The following is a 27,315-nucleotide window of genomic DNA, read 5'->3' on the forward strand; positions in this document are numbered from 1 at the left end:
TGATATTTATGTCAAGAAGGAAAGCTTTAGGCACCCATGTATCTTCAAAGACCTCCTTTTGAATAGGTGGAAATAGTATAAAACTTTCATCATGGATGTTTTCATCAACAACCTGCACATCAAGAACAAATGAACTAGACATAAAAATATTAGTCATAGAAAGATCATGTGGATGTGACCCATTCTCCTCTATAACTTCCAAAACAGTCTTATTCACCTCCTCCACCTCATCAATCATGTGCTCCCCATGTCCACCATCATTCACAACCTCTTCTATAAGCTCATTAATGGAATTTTCAAGAACAACTACATTAGATGCATGCATTACAACTTCCTCTTCAATTTCAATCTCTATGGAAGTTGACATTGGAACTTTAGCCTCTTCTTTCTCCTTTTCTTTCTCCATCTTCCCTCCTTGAACTAGTCGTGATTCTTTTCCAGCCTCGTTACCCTCAAACTCACTCTTTTCTCTCATTTTTTCCACAGAACTCAAGCTCTCACTCTCCTTTGTAGCCAAGGCCGAAGCCTCCCTCTCCCTCTCCAGCATTTTTATGTGATCGGCATATACCTCTTGAGGTGATAAAGGAGCGAGTATAAGCTTCTGTCCTTCATGAGTGAAGGAGTACTTGTTATTGAGCCCATCATGTTGCACCTTTCTATCATTTTGCCACGGCCTACCCAACAATATATGGCTTGCCTGCATAGGTACCACATCGCACAAGATCTCATCCTTATACCTACCAATAGAAAATGGTATAACCACCTGGCGTGTAACTCTGACCTCACCACAATCGTTCAACCATTGCAATCTGTATGGCTTGGGGTGTTTAATCGAACCGAAGCCCAATTTCTCCACCATATACACACTAGCCACATTTGCACAACTACCTCCATCAATAATGACAGTACACACTTTTCCATTAACCAAACACCTAGTGTGACGCGGAACCCTATGGCACTTAGTCCTCAAACCCCGTCGCACCTCTGATATAGATTCCAAGAACGTGGATAAACCACCCTCTATAGCACCCTAAGCTTAGCGAAGCTAGAACACTAATAACGGAAGGATTTTGTAGAACGGATCAGAAGAACGCCACAATCGAAATTGATAAGTTGGTCTGATTCGTGATGCAATCAATGAAAGAAGCAAACTCTCACTCTCTCAAAGAAGTCCGAAATTTGCATAAAGCAAATCTGAATTAAATTTGTCAAAACAAAAAAAGTCCCTGATATAAGAATTTAAGGCCTTATTTATAGTGTAAGGCAAAAACCTAAACCTAGTTGGAAAAGGAAAACAAATACTAAGTCAGAATTCCTATCCCAACAGGGAAACAAGCTAAAATAACAAAAATAACTGCCAAGTCTTTAAAAACCAACCACATTCTCGTATGCCTCAATAGTTCCAGCAGAAACCACAACCTCAGGGACGAAACCACAACCTGCTTATGGTTCGGGCTGATTCTCCACTATCTTCCTCCATGATGTGCTCCAAAATTAACTTCCACAAAACACAAAAGTATCTTCGGCTAACTGAATGTCGCGAGCGCGACTTTGATAATGGTAGCGAGCGCTACAAATCTTCAATTTGCTTCTGCTTCATCCATGCATACACCCAGCAACGTAATCAGCTTCGAATGACCTTCAAGTTCCTTCTCGCACTTATCCCTAGCAATTTCAGTCATCTCTCTTGTAATAAATTCTTGAATATGCAATCCAAGAGTAACGCCGTACTTCCTTGCTTTATTCCTTGTCAATGGTCCTTGTTGTAGCTCCAAGGGATCCTTGCCTTGCTTCCCATGCTGGTTCACATCATTCTCCCCTTCTTTAAAAAGATTTGTCCTCAAATCTGCATCGTCATAAGGAGACAAATCAGAAACATTAAAAGTGGCACTAACACCATACTCACCAGGCAAGTCAATCTTATAAGCATTGTCATTGATCTTCTCCAAGACTTGAAATGGACCATCACCACGCGCATCCAGCTTATTCTTCCTTTGATTTGGAAACCTCTCCTTGCGAAAATGCACCCAAACCCACTCTCCAGGAGCAAACACCATCTTCTTGCGACCCCTATTCGCAATATCAGCATACGTCTTGGTCTTTTTCTCCATGTTAGCTCGTGCTTTCTCATGCAAAGCTTTCACCAAGTCAGCTTTCTTCTCTCCATCTAAACTTACAAGTTCATTAGAAGGTAATGGCAAAAGATCAAGAACAGTTAGTGGATTAAAGCCATAAACTAGCTCAAATGGCGAATAACCTGTAGAAGAATGAATAGAACGATTATAAGCAAATTCAATAAAAGGTAAACAATCTTCCCAAGTAGCCAAATTCTTACCCACTATAGATCGCAATAACGTACCAAGAGTACGATTCACAACTTCAGTTTGCCCATCTGTTTGTGGATGACAAGTAGTAGAGAATAAAAGCTTAGTTCCTAGTCTACTCCACAAAACACGCCAAAAATGGGACAAGAACTTTGTATCCCTATCAGAAACAATAGTCCGAGGCACTCCATGTAAGCGCACAACATTGCGAAAGAACAAATCAGCAACAACTTTCGCATCATCAGCTTTATGACATGCAATGAAATGTGCCATCTTACTAAACCTATCAACCACCACAAAAATACTATCTCTACCTCTCTTAGTTCTAGGCAAACCAAGCACAAAATCCATGCTAATATCAATCCAAGGAGAACTAGGTACAGGCAATGGCATATAAAGACCATGAGGCATAGACTTAGATTTCGCCTGTCTACATGCAATACAAGCAGAACATAACTTCCCAACATCCTTACGCATAGATGGCCAATAAAAATGCTCAAGCAGAATATCATAAGTCTTAGACACACCAAAATGCCCCATTAAACCACCACAATGAGATTCCAAAACAAGCAATTCACGCATGGAACATCTGGGCACACATAATTTATTTCCCTTAAATAAATATCCCTCATGCCTATAAAATGAATTAAAAGCTCCTTGTTCACATGCAACATAAACATTGCCAAAATCAACATCACCAACATACAAGTTATTAATATACTCAAATCCAAGCAACTTAGAACTCAAAACAGAAAGTAATGTATATCTCCTAGACAACGCATCAGCAACAACGTTATCTTTACCTTGCTTGTACTTAATCACATATGGAAATCTCTCAATTCGTTCGATCCACTTACCATGCCGTTTGTTCAACTTACCTTGGCCCTTCAAATGCTTGAGGGATTCATGGTCAGTATAAATCACGAACTCCTTTGGCAGCAAGTAATGCTCCCACACGTCCAACGCCCTCACCAAAGCATGTAACTCCTTGTCATATGTAGAATAACTCAGTTGTGCACCATTGAGTTTTTCACTAAAATATGCTATTGGCTTCTTCTCTTGCATCAGCACAGCCCCAATACCTACACCAGAAGCATCACATTCAATCTCAAAAATTGAATCAAAATTAGGCAAAGCTAAGACAGGTGCAGATGTCAACTTCCCTTTCAAATTCTCAAACGCCTTTTGCTGCTCTTCTCCCCACTGAAATCCAACCTCCTTTTTGATAATGCTAGTGAGTGGTGCTGCAATGGTAGAAAAATCCTTCACGAATCTTCTATAGAAACTTGCTAGCCCATGGAAGCTCCTCACTTCAGTCACGTTCTTAGGAACAGGCCATTCCTTTATAGCTTTCACTTTCTCTTCATCAACTTCTAATCCCTGTGCACTCACAACAAAGCCAAGAAAAACAAGCCTATCCATGCAAAATGTGCATTTCTTAAGCTTGGCATATAAGTTTTCTGTTCTCAAAGCTTCCAACACTATCCTAACATGCTCTAAATGCTCATCTAATGTCTTACTATAGATCAGAATGTCATCAAAATAAACAACAACAAATCTGCCCAAATAAGCTCTCAAAACATGGTTCATTAATCTCATAAATGTACTCGGTGCATTAGACAACCCAAAAGGCATTACTAACCACTCATATAGGCCATATTTTGTTTTAAAAGCTGTTTTCCACTCATCCCCAGGTTTCATACGAATTTGATGATATCCACTCATAAGATCAATTTTAGTAAAATACCTTGCACCATGTAACTCGTCCAACATGTCGTCAAGTCGTGGAATGGGATGTCGATACTTCACCGTGATCTTATTTACAGCCCTACAATCGACACACATCCTCCACGTGCCATCTTTCTTTGGTACCAGCAAAACAGGAACGGCACAAGGGCTTAAGCTCTCTCTAATCAAGCCTTTCTCCAACAGCTCCTCCACTTGTCGTTGCATCTCCTTGGTCTCCATTGGGTTACTTCGATATGCTGGTCTATTTGGAATCGTCGAACCAGGTATGAAGTCGATTTGGTGTTCAACTCCCCTTAATGGCGGTAAACCACTAGGCAGCTCCTCTGGAAACACATCTTGAAAATCCTGCAACATAGACACAAAACTAGAAGGCAAATGGTCAAGTGAAACATCAACATTAGTAAACAAAGTTTCTTTATATCTAATGAGCAATAACGGCTGCTCGTTAGATATTGCAAATTTAAGCTCTCTTGGTTTCGCATAAAAAGTTTGTTTCACCTTTCCTTGGTTTTCTCTCACCAATGGGCCATTTATTTGATTATTTTCTTTTCTGGCCTCCTTTCCCAATTTCTTCTCACATTCACTCTCCTTATCATGTTCTCTCGCACTTCCCTTAATTTTTAAAGTAGCACCCCTTTTGGTCGAATCTTGCTTTGCTTTTTCATGCATCTTCCGATGATCTTCATACACCTCCAACGGTGATAAGGGTACAAGAGTAACCAGCTTTCCTTCATAGGTAAATGTGTACCTATTTGAATACCCATCATGCTGCGCCTTCCTATCAAATTGCCATGGTCTTCCTAACAACATATGGCCAGCTTGCATAGGAACTACATCACACAACACTCCATCTTTATACCAGCCTATAGAGAATGGTATCTTCACTTGTTTAGTAACCTTCACCTCTCCACTATCATTAAACCATTGTAGTCTATATGGATGTGGATGTTTTAAACAAGTCAATTTCAGCTTCTCCACCATTGTCTCACTTGCAGCATTGGTGCAACTACCACTGTCAATGATGAGCATACAAACTTTACCTTCAACTAAACATCTAGTATAAAATATGTTATCTCGTTGCTCTAGACCTTCTTCTTTCACTTGCATATTCAAAGCACGCCTAGCAACTAACATATCACCACGTTCAGCAACCAACGCATTCTCAACTTCTTCTTCACACTCATCAACATCATCAAGCATATCATTCATATCATTATTATCACCATCACTATGGTCAGAATCAGAAACTAAACCCCCATCATCAGTAGCAATCATAACTCTCCTATTTGGACATTGAGATGCAATATGCCCATTTCCTAAACATTTGAAACACTTAATATTTCTACTAGGAGTAGTATTAGGAATACCTGACTGCTGCTTATTTGAACCTCCATTCATCCCTTTTCCACTTGTAGGTGGAGGATTGCTCCTTTGGAAGGAATTCTTGAAATCTCCACCTTTTGAGGGCAAATCATTTGAAGACCCCTTAAAGGTTGAACTACTTCCTCCCACATTCTGGAACTTCCCATATTTGGTGGAGCTCTTGTTCTTGATTTTCCTTTCAATCTTCATGGCTTTCTCAACTAACTCTTCCATGGAATTGTAATCATACATTTCCAGCTCACTTGCAATGTTGGAATTTAGACCTCCCAGAAATCTGGACATTAGCCTGTGTTCATCCTCCTCAATGTCAGCCCTGGCCATGGTCATCTCCATCTCCTTGTGGTATTCTTCAACACTCTTACCTCCTTGGACCAGTCTTGCCAACCTATTATACAAATCCCTATAGTAATGAGAAGGAACAAACCTTATTCTCATTAAGTCTTTCAAGGCCTCCCACTCCGGCACGGGTCGCAATCCTTTTCCTCTTCTACTAGACTTGAGTTGATCCCACCAGAATGTAGCATATCCCCTAAATTCCACGGCTGCGATATGGGACTTCTTTTCTTCTGAGTAATTATGACACTCAAAAATTTGTTCCACCTTTCGCTCCCATTCAATGTATTCTTCCGCATTGTTATTCCCTTTAAATTCGGGTACCTTCATCTTGATGGAACTAAGGTCATTGTCAGTCACAATTTGGTAGTTTTCAGCCACCTCTTCCTGATCACCTCGACCTCCTCTTGCTGCTCTCCTAATGACCTCCTCTTCGCCTCCCCTTGGTAAGATTCGTCGTGGTAATCTCACTGGAGGTGCGGGCTGTTGTACCCTCTCCCTCATCATTAGATTCATGTTCTCTTGTAGGGTGGCCATCATTCTTGCCATCTCTTCCATCTTCTCATTACTTTGCTGCATATATGTCTCAAAATTGCTAGAAATTGAAGCAACATCTTTACCATTCCCACTAGTCATGACCACAACAGAGAAACTCACAAGAAACAATTAGTAACTGAAAGAAAGAATTAACAAGTGTTTCGCTCTTACCTCACTATTGCCGATTCTTCGATTGCACTTCAGAACCAAGGTTCACTCACCAATCTGCCAAGTACGTTCAAAAAGGTAGGATCCTAATCCCTAGACACCTAGAAGACAACTTGACAAGTATCCGGAGGCGGCACAAGAACGTTTGCACTACACGATTGAAAACTAAGTATCGAAACAAACAAATGATACTCAGCAATGTAATGGAATTTCAACGCTAGCTCAAAAACAAAATAGAAACAAGAGGGCAATAAAATAGACAATTCTGGTCAGAATGTATCAAAACCAACTCGCTCTTGGTAAGCTGATTTATGGACCTAAATCTTCTACCCCAAACGCTGGTTTGAAGACACCCCAAGAATGCTACTATACTATGCAATTTGAAATAAAAGAACAGCAGCCCCTCAATGGTGGAAAAAAAAATCTGAAGCAAAATTTTCACTTAATTGTAACCCACCTAGAACTGATCCTTAATACTTAAATAGCAAGACTAAAAAGAAAAATTTTTTTGTTGGAGCAATTTTTTTTTTTTTTTTTTTTTTTTTTGTTATCCCCTTGCTTGGGTCTCAAACAACACCACACGAAATTCTTGAGTGTGTATCAAAAAAATTCACTAACAGATTCAGTTCGAAGGGAAATAATGGCTGCTAAAAGAAACCGAATTGCCAAATAACAAAATAGCAAGCAACACAATGATTTTGGATGGACAATCCAGGACCTAACAATTGGAATCGAATTGGACAGAAACGAATTGAAGACAATGAACCCTAACGAAATTCGAAACTAAGATACCAAAAAAACGAAAATATAACACAGCCCTAGAAAGACAGATAGATAAAGATTTACCTGTTGTTGGCTCTGATACCAAATGACGCGGAACCCTATGGCACTTAGTCCTCAAACCCCGTCGCACCTCTGATATAGATTCCAAGAACGTGGATAAACCACCCTCTATAGCACCCTAAGCTTAGCGAAGCTAGAACACTAATAACGGAAGGATTTTGTAGAACGGATCAGAAGAACGCCACAATCGAAATTGATAAGTTGGTCTGATTCGTGATGCAATCAATGAAAGAAGCAAACTCTCACTCTCTCAAAGAAGGCCGAAATTTGCATAAAGCAAATCTGAATTAAATTTGTCAAAACAAAAAAAGTCCCTGATATAAGAATTTAAGGCCTTATTTATAGTGTAAGGCAAAAACCTAAACCTAGTTGGAAAAGGAAAACAAATACTAAGTCAGAATTCCTATCCCAACAGGGAAACAAGCTAAAATAACAAAAATAACTGCCAAGTCTTTAAAAACCAACCACATTCTCGTATGCCTCAATAGTTCCAGCAGAAACCACAACCTCAGGGACGAAACCACAACCTGCTTATGGTTCGGGCTGATTCTCCACTATCTTCCTCCATGATGTGCTCCAAAAATTAACTTCCACAAAACACAAAAGTATCTTCGGCTAACTGAATGTCGCGAGCGCGACTTTGATAATGGTAGCGAGCGCTACAAATCTTCAATTTGCTTCTGCTTCATCCATGCATACACCCAGCAACGTAATCAGCTTCGAATGACCTTCAAGTTCCTTCTCGCACTTATCCCTAGCAATTTCAGTCATCTCTCTTGTAATAAATTCTTGAATATGCAATCCAAGAGTAACGCCGTACTTCCTTGCTTTATTCCTTGTCAATGGTCCTTGTTGTAGCTCCAAGGGATCCTTGCCTTGCTTCCCATGCTGGTTCACATCATAGTGTGAAATATGTTTTCCCGTTGTTCCAGGCTTTCTTCCTTAACCTGCATATTCAGAGCACGCCTTCAACAAGCATCTCACAATGTGCAGTAAGCAACATATTATTAACAAACACATCCGAACCATCACAGTCATTATTGCAATTATGAGTTCTTTGATGTATTCTTGTAGAAGTGGACGCTGGTGAGACATTCTGATCTTTACTCATCCTACCTTAAATCAACAAAGAACAAAGAGAACTAGCAAATATTGTGTTAGAAAAGAAAGAACTCAAGTGTTTGCATACTTACCACTCTTTTGCTGATTCTTCAATTGCACTTCAGAAACTAAGGTCAACCAACTAACCACAAGGTGCGTTTAATGAAACAAAAAAAGAAAACCTAAAGAAAGAACGAAGCGCGCAAAAACTAGAAAGAAGACACTGACAATTTGGAAAGTAACACATGAACTAGGTTTTGTGCTACTTGAAAAATATTACCTAGAGTATAGACACAAGCAAACAATACTCCAGAAATGTCAAGGAAGTAAAAGCAAGCTTAAACCAAAAAGAAACTTTGAATTGAAATAAAGACGAATCTGGACAAAAGTTTGAATTTAATTCACTTCAATGCAAATTAAATATGGATCTACTTAAATCTACCCAAAAAGGCAAGTATCAAAACACCACAAATAGAATCAGAAAAAAAAAATATAAATTTCTCTCAGATCAGAAACATGGACGAAAATGGGCATTAAAAAAAAAGGATTTGACACCAAATCGATTTAGATCCAGTTGCCTTAAATGTGCACCTTAAGGAATTAGGCAGATTTCTTTTGTCTCCTAATTTGGGTTCAACCCAATTCAAAATTCAAAATTCAAAATTGATTCCCATAAACTACAGCAATCAATTGAGATAGGTAAGAAAATATAGATGAAAAATGAAGGATATCACAATTTCGGCCAGATCAAGATAACTATAGCAAAGGCAATTCTTTTTCTTTTTGTTTTTGTTTTTGATTTTCGTTTTTTTTTTTATTTCGATTTTTTTTTTATGACTAATAATCAAGATGGTGCAGCCATGGACACACAAGCTTTCACCGAAAATAACAAGAAAGACAAGAAAAACTCAAAAACCCCTAGATCCTAAGATAAATAAGAATTTACCTCACTTTGGCTCTGATACCAACTGAGGCGGAATCCTATGGCACAAGCCTCAAACCCACACGCACAAGTAGATATGGAATCCAAAGATCTGATAAACCCACCTCCTATGGCACCCCAAACTTAGAGAAGCTGAAACACCAATGATCGAAGGATTTAGATGAGAATCTGACAAACGCCACAACGGATAGTTGATAAGTTAGCCAAGATTCTTGGTGCAATTGATGAAAGCAAATCCTCACTCTCACTCAAAGCAATACACGCCAAAGGCATGAAAAGAGTTCTGAAACTTTGATTAAAAGCCGCCTCTTACAATTGTTTCTTATTGACGCGGAACCCTATGGCACAAGCCTCAAACCCACACGCACAAGTAGATACGGAATCCAAAGATCTGATAAACCCACCTCCTATGGCACCCCAAACTTAGAGAAGCTGAAACACCAATGATCGAAGGATTTAGATGAGAATCCGACAAACGCCACAACGAATAGTTGATAAGTTAGCCAAGATTCCTGGTGCAATTGATGAAAGCAAATCCTCACTCTCACTCAAAGCAATACACGCCAAAGGCATGAAAGAAATTCTGAAAAGTTTGATTAAAAGCTGCCTCTTACAATTGTTTCTTATCCTTATATAGTAAGGAGAAAAACAAATAAAACCCTAAGACACTCTTCTTGGGCCTGACTTAAACACATAAGACCCAAGCCTAATCACACACTAAAATAACACATAGGTATTAAAATATAAGCCCACAACATGGCCCAACACTCTAAAACTTAAAAGATAAAATATGGCCAGAATACAAGCCCAAACAAAACTAAAATAAAACAAGTGTTTAAATAATAAAACTAGCAAGCCCATCCTAACAAAGTTGAATCTTCACAAAAGCCTTACTTGATCTTCACTTTAGGCTTTCCTTTATGTAGTTTTAGCCCATAGGTTTGATTAGGCTCCCTCAGCCTATGATTGCAAGTGTTGCACCAAATCTGTCCCATATGAATTAAAGCACGCCCCAAATATATATGGATTATATGAATATGATTTTGAACTACTCTTGGATCCATTGGAATGATATAAGTTTGCTCCACACCATTGTTAGAACTTTGTCCTATTGGATCCATATCATTCCCTCTTTCTTTAGAAAAGATTCGTCCTCGAATCTTGCTGATATTTATGTCAAGAAGGAAAGCGTTAGGCACCCATGTATCTTCAAACACCTCCTTTTGAATAGGTGGAAATAGTATAAAACTTTCATCATGGATGTTTTCATCAACAACCTGCACATCAAGAACAAATGAACTAGATATAAAAATATTAGTCATAGAAAGATCATGTGGATGTGACCCATTCTCCTCTACAACTTCCAAAACAGTCTTATTCACCTCCTCCACCTCATCAATCATGTGCTCCCCATGTCCACCATCATTCACAACCTCTTCTATAAGCTCATTAATGGAATTTTCAAGAACAACTACATTAGATGCATGCATTACAACTTCCTCTTCAAGTTGAATCTCTATGGAAGTTGACATTGGAACTTTAGCCTCTTCTTTCTCCTTTTCTTTCTCCATCTTCCCTCCTTGAACTAGTCTTGATTCTTTTCCAGCCTCGTTACCCTCAAACTCACTCTTTTCTCTCATTTTTCCCACAGAACTCAAGCTCTCACTCACCTTTGTAGCCAAGGCCGAAGCCTCCCTCTCCCTCTCCAGCATTTTTATGTGATCGGCATATACCTCTTGAGGTGATAAAGGAGCGAGTATAAGCTTCTGTCCTTCATGAGTGAAGGAGTACTTGTTATTGAGCCCATCATGTTGCACCTTTCTATCATATTGCCACGGCCTACCCAACAATATATGGCTTGCCTGCATAGGTACCACATCGCACAAGATCTCATCCTTATACCTACCAATAGAAAATGGTATAACCACCTGGCGTGTAACTCTGACCTCACCACAATCGTTCAACCATTGCAATCTGTATGGCTTAGGGTGTTTAATAGAAGCCAAGCCCAATTTCTCCACCATATACACACTAGCCACATTTGCACAACTACCTCCATCAATAATGACAGTACACACTTTTCCATTAACCAAACACCTAGTGTGAAATATGTTTTCCCGTTGTTCCAGGCTTTCTTCCTTAACCTGCATATTCAGAGCACGCCTAGCAACAAGCATCTCACAATGTGCAGCAAGCAACACATTATTAACAAACACATCCGAATCATCACAGTCATTATTGCAATTATGAGTTCTTTGAGGTATTCTTGTAGAAGTGGACGCTGGTGAGATATTCTGATCTTTACTCATCCTACCTTGAATCAACAAAGAACAAAGAGAACTAGCAAATATTGTGTTAGAAAAGAAAGAACTCAAGTGTTTGCACACTTACCACTCTTTTGCTGATTCTTCAATTGCACTTCAGAAACTAAGGTCAACCAACTAACCACAAGGTGCGTTTAATGAAACAAAAAGAAAGAAAACCTAAAGAAAGAACGAAGCGCGCAAAAACTAGAAAGAAGACACTGACAATTTGGAAAGTAACACATGAACTAGGTTTTGTGCTACTTGAAAAATATTACCTAGAGTATAGATATAAGCAAACAATACTCCAGCAATGTCAAGGAAGTAAAAGCAAGCTTAAACCAAAAAGAAACTTTGAATTGAAATAAAGACGAATCTGGACAAAAGTTTGAATTTAATTCACTTCAATGCAAATTAAATATGGATCTGCTTAAATCTACCCAAAAAGGCAAGTATCAAAACACCACAAATAGAATCAGAAAAAAAAATATAAATTTCTCTCAGATCAGAAACATGGACGAAAATTCTGGTGTTAAAAGAAGGATTTGACATCAAATCAATTTAGATGCACTTTCCTTAAATGTGCACTTTAGGAAATAGGCAGAATTTCTTTTATCTCATAATCTGGATTCAACCCAATTCAAAATTCAAAATTCAAAATTAATTCCTATAATTTACTGCAATCAATTGAAATAGGTAAGGCAATATGGACGAAAAAGGAAGTATATCACAATTTCGGCCAGATCAAGGTAAATAAGGCAAAGGCGATTTTTTTTTTTTTTTTTTTGGATTTCAATTTTTTTTTTTTTTAGATTAATAATCAAGAAGGTGCAGCCATTGATACACAAGCTTTCACCGGAAAGAACAAGGAAGAAAAGGAAAACTCAAAAAAAAAACTCTAGATCCTGAGATAAATAAGAATTTACCTCACTTTGGCTCTGATACCAACTGACGCGGAACCCTATGGCACAAGCCTCAAACCCACACGCACAAGTAGATACGGAATCCAAAGATCTGATAAACCCACCTCCTATGGCACCCCAAACTTAGAGAAGCTGAAACACCAATGATCGAAGGATTTAGATGAGAATCCGACAAACGCCACAACGAATAGTTGATAAGTTAGCCAAGATTCCTGGTGCAATTGATGAAAGCAAATCCTCACTCTCACTCAAAGCAATACACGCCAAAGGCATGAAAGAAATTCTGAAAAGTTTGATTAAAAGCTGCCTCTTACAATTGTTTCTTATCCTTATATAGTAAGGAGAAAAACAAATAAAACCCTAAGACACTCTTCTTGGGCCTGACTTAAACACATAAGACCCAAGCCTAATCACACACTAAAATAACACATAGGTATTAAAATATAAGCCCACAACATAGCCCAACACTCTAAAACTTAAAAGATAAAATATGGCCAGAATACAAGCCCAAACAAAACTAAAATAAAACAAGTGTTTAAATAATAAAACTAGCAAGCCCATCATAACAAAGTTGAATCTTCACAAAAGCCATTCTTGATCTTCACTTTAGGCTTTCCTTTATGTAGTTTTAGCCAATAGGTTTGATTAGGCTCCCTCAGCCTATGATTGCAAATGTTGCACCAAATCTGTCCCATATGAGTTAAAGCACGCCCTAAATATATATGGATTATATGAATATGATTTTGAACTACTCTTGGATCCATTGGAATGATATAAGTTTGCTCCACACCATTGTTAGAAATTTGTCCTATTGGATCCGTATCACTTATCCTTATATAGTAAGGAGAAAAACAAATAAAACCCTAAGACACTCTTCTTGGGCCTGACTTAAACACATAAGACCCAAGCCCAATCACACACTAAAATAACACATAAGTATTAAAATATAAGCCCACAACATGGCCCAACACTCTAAAACTTAAAAGATAAAATATGGCCAGAATACAAGCCCAAACAAAACTAAAATAAAACAAGTGTTTAAATAATAAAACTAGCAAGTCCATCATAACAAAGTTGAATCTTCACAAAAGCCTTGCTTGATCTTCACTTTAGGCTTTCCTTTGTGTAGTTTTAGCCCATAGGTTTGATTAGACTCCCTCAGCCTATGATTGCAAGTGTTGCACCAAATCTGTCCCATATGAGTTAAAGCTCGCCCCAAATATATATGGATTATATGAATATGATTTTGAACTACTCTTGGATCCATTGGAATGATATAAGTTTGCTCCACACCATTGTTAGAAATTTGTCCTATTGGATCCGTATCATTCCCTCTTTCTTTAGAAAAGATTCTTCCTCGAATCTTGTTGATATTTATGTCAAGAAGGAAAGCATTAGGCACCCATGTATCTTCAAAGACCTCCTTTTGAATAGGTGGAAATAGTATAAAACTTTCATCATGGATGTTTTCATCAACAACCTGCACATCAAGAACAAATGAACTAGACATAAAAATATTAGTCATAGAAAGATCATGTGGATGTGACCCATTCTCCTCTATAACTTCCAAAACAGTCTTATTCACCTCCTCCACCTCATCAATCATGTGCTCCCCATGTCCACCATCATTCACAACCTCTTCTATAAGCTCATTAATGGAATTTTCAAGAACAACTACATTAGATGCATGCATTACAACTTCCTCTTCAATTTCAATCTCTATGGAAGTTGACATTGGAACTTTAGCCTCTTCTTTCTCCTTTTCTTTCTCCATCTTCCCTCCTTGAACTAGTCGTGATTCTTTTCCAGCCTCGTTACCCTCAAACTCACTCTTTTCTCTCATTTTTTCCACAGAACTCAAGCTCTCACTCTCCTTTGTAGCCAAGGCCGAAGCCTCCCTCTCCCTCTCCAGCATTTTTATGTGATCGGCATATACCTCTTGAGGTGATAAAGGAGCGAGTATAAGCTTCTGTCCTTCATGAGTGAAGGAGTACTTGTTATTGAGCCCATCATGTTGCACCTTTCTATCATTTTGCCACGGCCTACCCAACAATATATGGCTTGCCTGCATAGGTACCACATCGCACAAGATCTCATCCTTATACCTACCAATAGAAAATGGTATAACCACCTGGCGTGTAACTCTGACCTCACCACAATCGTTCAACCATTGCAATCTGTATGGCTTGGGGTGTTTAATCGAACCGAAGCCCAATTTCTCCACCATATACACACTAGCCACATTTGCACAACTACCTCCATCAATAATGACAGTACACACTTTTCCATTAACCAAACACCTAGTGTGAAATATGTTTTCCCGTTGTTCCAGGCTTTCTTCCTTAACCTGCATATTCAGAGCACGCCTAGCAACAAGCATCTCACAATGTGCAGTAAGCAACATATTATTAACAAACACATCCGAACCATCACAGTCATTATTGCAATTATGAGTTCTTTGATGTATTCTTGTAGAAGTGGACGCTGGTGAGACATTCTGATCTTTACTCATCCTACCTTAAATCAACAAAGAACAAAGAGAACTAGCAAATATTGTGTTAGAAAAGAAAGAACTCAAGTGTTTGCACACTTACCACTCTTTTGCTGATTCTTCAATTGCACTTCAGAAACTAAGGTCAACCAACTAACCACAAGGTGCGTTTAATGAAACAAAAAAAGAAAACCTAAAGAAAGAACGAAGCGCGCAAAAACTAGAAAGAAGACACTGACAATTTGGAAAGTAACACATGAACTAGGTTTTGTGCTACTTGAAAAATATCACCTAGAGTATAGACACAAGCAAACAATACTCCAGAAATGTCAAGGAAGTAAAAGCAAGCTTAAACCAAAAAGAAACTTTGAATTGAAATAAAGACGAATCTGGACAAAAGTTTGAATTTAATTCACTTCAATGCAAATTAAATATGGATCTACTTAAATCTACCCAAAAAGGCAAGTATCAAAACACCACAAATAGAATCAGAAAAAAAAATATATATAAATTTCTCTCAGATCAGAAACATGGACGAAAATGGGCATTAAAAAAAAAGGATTTGACACCAAATCGATTTAGATCCAGTTGCCTTAAATGTGCACCTTAAGGAATTAGGCAGATTTCTTTTGTCTCCTAATTTGGGTTCAACCCAATTCAAAATTCAAAATTCAAAATTGATTCCCATAAAATACAGCAATCAATTGAGATAGGTAAGAAAATATAGATGAAAAAGGAAGGATATCACAATTTCGGCCAGATCAAGATAACTATAGAAAAGGCAATTCTTTTTCTTTTTGTTTTTGTTTTTGATTTTCGTTTTTTTTTTATTTCGATTTTTTTTTATGACTAATAATCAAGATGGTGCAGCCATGGACACACAAGCTTTCACCGAAAATAACAAGAAAGACAAGAAAAACTCAAAAACCCCTAGATCCTAAGATAAATAAGAATTTACCTCACTTTGGCTCTGATACCAACTGAGGCGGAATCCTATGGCACAAGCCTCAAACCCACACGCACAAGTAGATATGGAATCCAAAGATCTGATAAACCCACCTCCTATGGCACCCCAAACTTAGAGAAGCTGAAACACCAATGATCGAAGGATTTAGATGAGAATCCGACAAACGCCACAACGGATAGTTGATAAGTTAGCTAAGATTCTTGGTGCAATTGATGAAAGCAAATCCTCACTCTCACTCAAAGCAATACACGCCAAAGGCATGAAAAGAATTCTGAAACTTTGATTAAAAGCCGCCTCTTACAATTGTTTCTTATCCTTATATAGTAAGGAGAAAAACAAATAAAACCCTAAGACACTCTTCTTGGGCCTGACTTAAACACATAAGACCCAAGCCCAATCACACACTAAAATAACACATAAGTATTAAAATATAAGCCCACAACATGGCCCAACACTCTAAAACTTAAAAGATAAAATATGGCCAGAATACAAGCCCAAACAAAACTAAAATAAAACAAGTGTTTAAATAATAAAACTAGCAAGTCCATCATAACAAAGTTGAATCTTCACAAAAGCCTTGCTTGATCTTCACTTTAGGCTTTCCTTTGTGTAGTTTTAGCCCATAGGTTTGATTAGACTCCCTCAGCCTATGATTGCAAGTGTTGCACCAAATCTGTCCCATATGAGTTAAAGCTCGCCCCAAATATATATGGATTATATGAATATGATTTTGAACTACTCTTGGATCCATTGGAATGATATAAGTTTGCTCCACACCATTGTTAGAAATTTGTCCTATTGGATCCGTATCATTCCCTCTTTCTTTAGAAAAGATTCTTCTTCGAATCTTGTTGATATTTATGTCAAGAAGGAAAGCTTTAGGCACCCATGTATCTTCAAAGACCTCCTTTTGAATAGGTGGAAATAGTATAAAACTTTCATCATGGATGTTTTCATCAACAACCTGCACATCAAGAACAAATGAACTAGACATAAAAATATTAGTCATAGAAAGATCATGTGGATGTGACCCATTCTCCTCTATAACTTCCAAAACAGTCTTATTCACCTCCTCCACCATCATTCACAACCTCTTCTATAAGCTCATTAATGGAATTTTCAAGAACAACTACATTAGATGCATGCATTACAACTTCCTCTTCAATTTCAATCTCTATGGAAGTTGACATTGGAACTTTAGCCTCTTCTTTCTCCTTTTCTTTCTCCATCTTCCCTCCTTGAACTAGTCTTGATTCTTTTCCAGCCTCGTTACCCTCAAACTCACTCTTTTCTCTCATTTTTTCCACAGAACTCAAGCTCTCACTCTCCTTTGTAGCCAAGGCCGAAGCCTCCCTCTCCCTCTCCAGCATTTTTATGTGATCGGCATATACCTCTTGAGGTGATAAAGGAGCGAGTATAAGCTTCTGTCCTTATTGACAATTCAAATTTTGTATTTATAGTGGGTAGTTATTTAGTAGTTGGTAGTTATTTGGTAGTGGGTAGTTAAACAGTAGTGGGCAGTTATCTAGTAGTGGATAGTGGCATAGATCATGGGTCTATGCATAGTTGTGGGAAGTGGTAAAGATCATGGGTCCATGGATAGTAGTGAGAAGTGGCATAGATCATGGGTCCATATATAGTACTGGAAAGTGGCAAAGATCATGGGTCTTAATTTAGGTTATATAAAGCATCTCTTTTTCTATATTGTACACACATATTATCAATTATTCAATACAATTGCTTTATGCGATTCTTCTTTGAGAGCTTAAGAGAGATCTTGGTTCCTGACATTGCATCACGAATAAGGTTCGATACTAACTTGTATGTTTCTTATTCTTGCTGCTCTTAAAATCAATCCATTATAAGTGTTCTTAATTGCATATTAATTAAGGGTGCTTTAGATTGGGGAATTATTTTCTGAATTAAGTTCTTTTTACTAGGGTCTGTGTCGTTTCAGTCTCTAATAGGCTGGGGTTCCGCATCAGTGTGTCCTAGGGGGACTAGAAAAAGCATAGGGAGGCTCCTTATGTCCAAGGGGGAGAGACTAGATGTAAGCACGACCAACAACACCAAAAATGATGAGCTAGCATTGCCTCAAGGACCAATTACAAGGCTGAGATCCAAGACGTTGAAGGAAGCACTTCAAGAATTCATGAAGGAATATGTTGAAGCTTTGCAAGTTCATTTTGAAGTTGAAGAACAATCTGGCCATTCCAAGTAAATTAGGCCAAATGTATTCTTATTGACAATTCAAATTTTGTATTTATAGTGGGTAGATATTTAGTAGTTGGTAGTTAAACAGTAGTGGGTAGTTATCTAGTAGTGGATAGTGGCATAGATCATGGGTCCATGTATAGTTGTGGGAAGTGGCAAAGATCATGGGTCCATGTATAGTAGTGGGAAGTGGCAAAGATCATGGGTCTTAATTTAGGCTATATAAAGCATCTCTTTTTCTATATTGTACACACAAATTATCAATTATTCAATACAATTGCTTTATGCGATTCTTCTTTGAGAGCTTAAGAGAGATCTTGGTTCCTGACATTGCATCACGAATAAGGTTCGATACTAACTTGTATGTTTCTTATTCTTGCTGCTCTTAAAATCAATCCATTATAAGTGTTCTTAATTGCATATTAATTAAGGGTGCTTTAGATTGCGGAATTATTTTCTGAATTAAGTTCTTTTTACTAGGGTCTGTGTCGTTTCAGTCTCTAATAGGCTGGGGTTCCGCATCAGTGTGTCCTAGGGGGACTAGAAAAAGCATAGGGAGGCTCCTTATGTCCAAGGGGGAGAGACTAGATGTAAGCACGACCAACAACACCAAAAATGATGAGCTAGCATTGCCTCAAGGACCAATTACAAGACTGAGATCCAAGAGGTTGAAGGAAGCACTTCAAGGATTCATGAAGGAATATGTTGAAGCTTTGCAAGTTCATTTTGAAGTTGAAGAACAATCTGGCCATTCCAAGTCAATTAGGCCAAATGTATTCTTATTGACAATTCAAATTTTGTATTTATAGTGGGTAGATATTTAGTAGTTGGTAGTTAAACAGTAGTGGGTAGTTATCTAGTAGTGGATAGTGGCATAGATCATGGGTCCATGTATAGTTGTGGAAAGTGGCAAAGATCATGGGTCCGTGTATAGTAGTGGGAAGTGGCAAAGATCATGGGTCTTAATTTAGGCTATATAAAGCATCTCTTTTTCTATATTGTACACACAAATTATCAATTATTCAATACAATTGCTTTATGCGATTCTTCTTTGAGAGCTTAAGAGAGATCTTGGTTCCTGACATTGCATCACAAATAAGGTTCGATACTAACTTGTATGTTTCTTATTCTTGCTGCTCTTAAAATCAATCCATTATAAGTGTTCTTAATTGCATGTTAATTAAGGGTGCTTTAGATTGGGGAATTATTTTCTGAATTAAGTTCTTTTTACTAGGGTATGTGTCGTTTCAGTCTCTAATAGGCTGGGGTTCCGCATCATAACAGATGTAAATAAACATCAATAATATCTTGGGTTTATTTTTTAATACTTATGAGTTTGATGTGTTATTTTAGTGTATGATTCGGCTTGGGCCTTTTATGTGTTTCGGCCAGGCCTAAGAAGAGTGTTTTAGGGTTTTATTTGTTTTCTCCTTACTGTATAAGGATAAGAAGCACTTGTAAAACGAGCTTTAAATCTAAATTTTCAAAATTCTTTTCATGCCTTTGGCATGTATTGCGTTGAGTGTGAGTGAGGATTTGCTTTCATCAATTGCACCAAGAATCTTGGCTAACTTATCAACTACTCGTTGTGGCGTTTGTTGGATTCTCATCTAAATCCTTCGATCATTGGTGTTTCAGCTTCTCTAAGTGTGGGGTGCCATAGGAGGTGGGTTTATCAAATCTTTGGATTCCATATCTACTTGTGCGTGCGGATTTGAGACTTATGCCATAGGGTTTCACGTCACTCACAGAGAGCAATTGAAGAATTCACAATCCAAAGCCTTTAATGCTGATGCAAAGGTAATGATATGAATTAAACAGGGCAAATTCTCAACAATGATTGGAGCAATCTTATATCATTCAAATAGGTTTTAAAAGAGTTCAAAATCTTATTCATATGATCCAAATATATTTGGGGCATTCTTCAATTCATATGGGCAGATTTGGTGCAATACCAATTATAGGCTTAGGGAGTCTAATCAAATCTATGGATCAAAACTACACAAAGGAAAGTTTTTTTAAAAAATACATTAAGGGTAACTCGGTTTTAATATGAGAAGCTCCAAATCATGACAAATCAAGATATTATTGCTTAATTCAAGACTTACGAGATTATAACTATATTTGGAAAGTATGAGAAAATAAGAAAATAAGCGACATACTCTTCAACACATGTGAACGCGTAACACAATTTCAGATCGCATAAGGCATATACGACCGATTTGCACTTAGGCCAATTGTATTATTTTTAGTATTTTAGTATTTTATGAGATTTATTTTAAATTAATTTGACCCAAATTAGAAGTCAAATTCGTGCAGCCTATTTAGGAAACAGATTTCATTAAGACAATTTAGGAAAATGATGTTTAATGTAATTTAGATTTGACTATTTGACTAGATACTCTTCCTATATTGTAATTACACCTTCCTACAATAGAATTAGGGTTTGGAGGCTATAAAAACACCTTTAAACTGGCAGCTACAATTAGCCAATGAATAAAGATGATATTATGAACAATATGTAGTTATTCTCCATTATTTAGCCACTTATCAGGATTTAACCTTGTAGTGTTCTATTATGATATCCTCCATGCTTAGTTAACTTATCAAGAATTTCTTGTGGCGTTCTCAAAGTTGGAATCGTTTGATTATCTATGTTTCTAATCACATTGGTTAGTTAGGGGTATAGTAGAGCAATATTCGCTTGATTATCTATGTTTCCAATCAAATTGATTGATTAGAGTGTAGAAGAGCAACTTATGTTCAATTATCTATGTTTCTAATCACATTGGTTGATTAGAGGCATAGTAGAATAACACTCTGGAAAATATCTAAGCCTCGTTCTGTATCAAATTGTGTGCTCGGGGTTTTTGATCACGAGTTGATCATGGGTTCCGCATCAGTTGGTATCAGAGTCAAAGTGAGATAAATTCTGATTTATCTTAGATTCTAAATTTTTTGAGTTTTCTTCTTTCCTCTTCCTTATAGAATTTGGTTGAAATTTACTTTGTGGCCATTGCTACTTCTTTTAATTAATTTAAGTTTTACCTAAATCTATTTTGTTTTATTTCTTAGTTCGGTAGAAAATCTTTTCAATTGACATAATTTTCTGTTTGGCCGAAAATCATATTTGTTTGGCGCTCCTTTCCCAACTTGATTGGCCGAAATTTTCACTGCCTTAATTCTTGATGTTTGGCCAAAATTTATGCGATTTCTTCCTGATTTTTTCTTGGCCAAAATTTAAGATATTGATTAGCTGCCTTAAAATTTTCATTTATTGCTGGCTAAAATTATAGGAATTAAATTTGAAATTTGAATTGCTTTGAATTCAAATCGGGAAACAAAAGAAATTCTGCATATTTTCATAAATTGCTCAGTTAAGGCAATTGCACCTAAATTAATTTAATATTGGATCATTTTTTTAAGACCAGAAAATTCGTCCACAATGTTGAAGTTGAGTGAAATTTTTTTTTTTTTCTAATTCTATTTTTTGCGGTTTTGATACTTGCCCTTTAGAGTAGATTTAAATAGATCCATATTTAATTTACTTTAAAGTGAATTAAATTCAAACTTTTTGTCTAGATTCGTTTCCATTTGAATTCTAAGTTTCTGTTCTTGCTTTAACCTTGCTTTTGCTTCCTTGACATTGCTAGAGTATTGTTTGCTTGTAGCACAAAACCTTATCGTTACTTTCTAAATTGTCAAGTAGCACAAAACCTTATTCGTATGTTACTTTCTAAATTGTCAATGTCTCCTTTCTAATTTTTGTGTGCTTCCTTCTTTCTTTAGATTTTCTTCTTTATTTCTTTAATCGTACCTTATCGTTGGTTGGTTGACGTTAGTTTCTGAAGTGTGATTAAAGAATCAGCAAAAGTGTAGTAAGGGTGCAAACACTTGAGTGCTTTTATTTCTAATACCATATGTGCTAGTTCTCTTTTTTCTTTGTTGATTTGAGGTAGGATGAGTATAGACAATGACGCGGAACCCTATGGCACAAGCCTCAAACTCACACGCACAAGTAGATACGGAATCCAAAGATCTGATAAACTCACCTCCTATGGCACCCCAAACTTAGAGAAGCTGAAACACCAATGATCGAAGGATTTTAGATGAGAATCCGACAAACGCCACAACGAATAGTTGATAAGTTAGCCAAGATTCCTGGTGCAATTGATGAAAGCAAATCCTCACTCTCACTCAAAGCAATACACGCCAAAGGCATGAAAGAAATTCTGAAAAGTTTGATTAAAAGCTACCTCTTACAATTGTTTCTTATCCTTATATAGTAAGGAGAAAAACAAATAAAACCCTAAGACACTCTTCTTGGGCCTGACTTAAACACATAAGGCCCAAGCCCAATCACACACTAAAATAACACAAGTATTAAAACATAAGCCCAAAATATGGCCCAACACTCTAAAACTTAAAAGATAAAATATGGCCAGAATACAAGCCCAAACAAAGCTAAAATAAAATAAGTGTTCAAATAATAAAAATATATCAAGCCCATCATAACAAAGCTGAATCTTCACAAAAGCCTTGATCTTCACTTTAGGCTTCCCTCTATGTAGTTTTAGCCCATGGGTTTGATTAGGCTCCCTAAGCCTATGATTGCAAGTGTTGCACCAAATCTGTCCCATATGAGTTGAAGCATGCCCCAAATATATATGGATCATATGAATATGATTTTGAACTCCTTTTAGGTCCATTTGAATGACATAAGTTTGCTCCACACCATTGTCAGAAACTTGCCCTATTGGATCCGTATCAGACAAGAATGTAGTGGATAGTGATTATGAAAATTTAGATTCAAAGCTCCCTTTTACAAGTGTTTCTTATCCTTATATAGTAAGGAGAGAAAATAAAAGTCTAAGATACTCTTCTTAGGCCTGGCTAAACCACACACAAGACTCCCAATCACACACTAAAATAACACATCAAACACATAAGTTTTAAAACATAAGCCCAAAACATTCCCAACACTCTAAAACTTAAAAATTTAGATGAGAATCCCACACGAACAAGTAGATATGTAATCCAAAGATTTGATAAACCCACCTCCTAGGGCACCCCAAACATAGAGAAGCTAAAACCCAATGTTCGAAAAATTTAGATGAGAATCCGACCAATGCAACAATGAATAGTTGATAAGTTAGCCAAAATTCTTGGTGCAATTGATGTATCACAAACTCCTTGGGTAGGAGATAGTGTTGCCACACGTCCAGTGCTCTCACCAATGCATACAGCACCTTTTCAAAGGTTGAATAATTGAAATGTGCTCCGTTCCACTTCTCGCTGAAATATTTTATTGGTTTCTTCTCTTGCATCAACACAGCCGCAATACCTATGTCAGAAGCATCACACTCAATTTCAAAAGTTTTATCAAAGTTAGGTAAAGATAATATAGGAGCGAATGTTAACTTTCCTTTCAAGAAGTCAAAAGCTTTCTATTGCTCCTCTCCATACTTGAACCCAACTTCCTTATTAATAATTCTGCGAGTGGTGCTGCAATCGCAGAGAAATCCTGCACAAACCTCCAAACGTGGAACCCTATGACACAAGCCTCAAACCCACACGCACAAGTAGATATGGAATCCAAAGATTTGATAAACCAACCTCTTATGGCACCCCAAACTTAGAGAAGCTGAAACACCAATGATCAAAGGATTTAGATGAGAATCCGACAAACGCCACAATGAATAGTTGATAAGTTAGCCAAGATTTTTGGTGCAATTGATGAAAGAAAATCCTCACTCTCACTCAAAGCAATACACGCCAAAGGCATGAAAAGGATTCTGAAAATTTTGATTAAAAGATGTCTCTTACAATTGTTTCTTATCTTTATATAGTAAGGAGAAAAACAAATAAAACCCTAAGACAATCTTTTTTAGGTCTGGCCGAACTACACACAAGACCCAAGCCCAATCACACGCTAAAATAACACATCAAATACATAAGTATTAAAACATAGGCCCAATACTCTAAAACTTAACAGATAAAATATGGCCAGAATACAAGCCCAAACAAAGCTAAAATTAAACAAGTGTTTAAATAATAAAACATAGTAAGCCCATCATAACAAAACTGAATCTTCACAAAAGCCTTTCTTGATTTTCACTTTAGGGTTCCCTTTGTGTAGTTTTAGCCATATGTTTGATTAGGTTCCCTAAGCATTGCAAGTTTGCCACATATGAGTTGAAGCACGCCCCAAATATATATGGATCATATGAATATGATTTTGAACTCCTTTTAGATCGATTTGAATGATGATACGGATCCAATAGGGCAAATTTCTAACAATGGTGTGGAGCAAACTTATGTCATTCAAATGGATCTAAAAGGAGTTCAAAATCATATTCATATGATCCATATATATTTGGGGCGTGCTTCAACTCATATGGGACAGATTTGGTGCAACACTTGCAATCATAGACTTAGGGAGCCTAATCAAACCTATGGCCTAAAACTACACAAAGAGAAGCCTAAAGTGAAAATCAAGTAAGGCTTTTGTAAAGATTCAGCTTTGTTATGATGGGCTTGCTATATTTTTATTATTTAACACTTGTTTTATTTTAGCTTTGTTTGGACTTGTATTATGGCCATACTTTATCTTTTAAGTTTTAGAGTGTTGGGCCATGTTTTGGGCTCATGCTTTAATACTTATGTGTTATTTGAGTGTGTGATTGGGCTTGGGCCTTATGTGTTTAAGTCAGGTCCAAGAATAGCGTCTTAGGGTTTTATTTGTTTTTCTCCTTACTATATAAGGATAAGAAACAATTGTAAGACGCAGCTTTTAATCAAAATTTCAGAATTATTTTCATGCCTTTGGCGTGTATTGCTTTGAGTGAGAGTGATGATTTGCTTTCATCAATTGCACCAGGAATTTTGGCTAACTTATCAACTAATCGTTGTGGCGTTTGTCAGATTCTCATCTAAATCCTTCGATCATTGGTGTTTCAGCTTCTCTAAGTTTGGGGTGCCATAGGAGGTGGATTTATCAAATCTTTGGATTCCATATCTAATTGTGTGTGTGGATTTGAGGCTTGTGCCATAGGCTTGTGGCCCAGCCTATTAGAGACTGAAACGACACATACCCTAGTAAAAAGAACTTAATTCAGAAAATAATTCCCCAATCTAAAGCACCCTTAATTAACATGCAATTAAGGGTGCATGTTAAATGCAAGTTCCTGTTCTTTACCCCATTTAAATCCTACAGCCTTTTTAATGACCTCATTTAGAGGTGCAGCAATAGTGCTGAAATCTCTAACAAACCTCCTATAGAAGCTTGCTAATCAATGAAAGGATCTCACCTCATTAGCATTCTTAGGTGTAGGCAATTCTTGGATAGCCTTAACCTTTTCAGTATCTACCTCAACTCCACGTGAACTAATAATAAATCCTAGAAATATGATACTATCAGTACAAAATGTGCATTTCTTAAGATTAGCATATAGTTCATGTTCACGCAACTTCTGTAAAACAAGTTCAACATGCCTAATGTGGTCACCCATGTTTCGGCTATAAATCAATATATCATCAAAATACACAACCACAAACTTACCTAGGTAATCACACAAAACATGGTTCATCAATCTCATAAATGTGCTAGGTGCATTAGTTAAGCCAAAAGGCATGACTAACCATTCATATAAACCATATTTTGTCTTAAAGGCAGTTTTCCACTCATCACCTAACTTCATCCTAATTTGATGATAACCGCTTTTCAAATCAATTTTTGTAAAGAAAACAGCACCACATAATTCTTCAAGTAGATCATCTAATCTAGGACTAGGATGGCGATACTTTACAGTGATTTTGTTGATCGCACGACAATCAACACACATGCGCATTGTTCCATCTTTCTTTGGAACCAACAAAACAGGTACTGCGCATGGACTAAGGCTCTCCCTGATATGTCCCTTAGCTAGCAACTCATCAACTTGCTTTTGCAATTCCTTCGTCTCCTCAGGATTGCTACGGTAAGCTGGACGGTTTGGAATCTGAGCTCTAGGAACAAAATCGATTTGATGTTCTATTCCCCTGATGGGTGGCAACCCAAATGGCACCTCCTCAGGAAACACATCCGCAAACTCCTGCAATAACTTAGAAAAAGAACTAGGCAATTCAATAGTAGGGTTAGTCTCAATCATAAAATTGGAACTAAAACGCAATATAATCAAAGCTCTCTTCCCTAAGTATGCTTTCTTCAGCTCTCTCTCTTTACAATAAAAGGAAGACTTGCTGAATTCTTCACTCTTCTCACTCAGCTCTCCTTTTACCTCCACACTCACTAACGTTTTCTCTCCTGCACATCTCTCATTTTTATCCTTTCCTGTGCAGTCACTCTCCTTTGGGCCATTAGAAACTTTCTTTTTACTACTGGCCTCTTTTCCCTCATTCTTTTTACTTGTCTCACGCCCCAAAACACTGGAAATACTATTCTAAGAGTATTAGAATAGCAGCATATGAATTAGGGCAGAAAGCATAAACCAAATCACTAAATATAGTAATTCCGCCTAAACAAGAATTTAGGGTAAATTTTGATTTGAACAGCAACCAAACAATGTATTCGATTCTAATGTATCCCAAACCAGATTTCCAAAGTGATATATTCAGCCAATAATGGACAAAATTGAATGCAAAGACGCAAAGGATAGTTAAGAAATTATTACTAAGCGTAGCTCTGATACCAATTGATGCGGAACCCCAGCCTATTAGAGACTGAAACGACACATACCCTAGTAAAAAGAACTTAATTCAGAAAATAATTCCCCAATCTAAAGCACCCTTAATTAACATGCAATTAAGAACACTTATAATGGATTGATTTTAAGAGCAGCAAGAATAAGAAACATACAAGTTAGTATCGAACCTTATTCGTGATGCCATATCAAGAACCAAGATCTCTCTTAAGCTCTCAAAGAAGAATCGCATAAAGCAATTGTATTGAATAATTGATAATCTGTGTACAATATAGAAAAAGAGATGCTTTATATAGCCTAAATTAGGACCCATGATCTTTGCCACTTCCCACTA

At 37.2% G+C, this 27,315-nt stretch overlaps 1 protein-coding gene across 1 annotated transcript in view; it reads right to left on the reverse strand.

Moving 5' to 3' along the window:
• Positions 1-27,315, reverse strand: part of LOC122722084 — an 85,082-nt gene that overhangs the window by 4,068 nt on the left and 53,699 nt on the right. The window contains exon 9 of the mRNA XM_043951737.1: positions 6,114-6,417. Within this exon, the coding sequence (XP_043807672.1) occupies positions 6,114-6,417 (304 nt within the window). The remainder of the gene's footprint in view (positions 1-6,113; positions 6,418-27,315) is intronic.

This window comes from Manihot esculenta, chromosome 16, assembly GCF_001659605.2.
Source record: "Manihot esculenta cultivar AM560-2 chromosome 16, M.esculenta_v8, whole genome shotgun sequence".
Taxonomy (NCBI): Eukaryota; Viridiplantae; Streptophyta; class Magnoliopsida; order Malpighiales; family Euphorbiaceae; genus Manihot; species Manihot esculenta.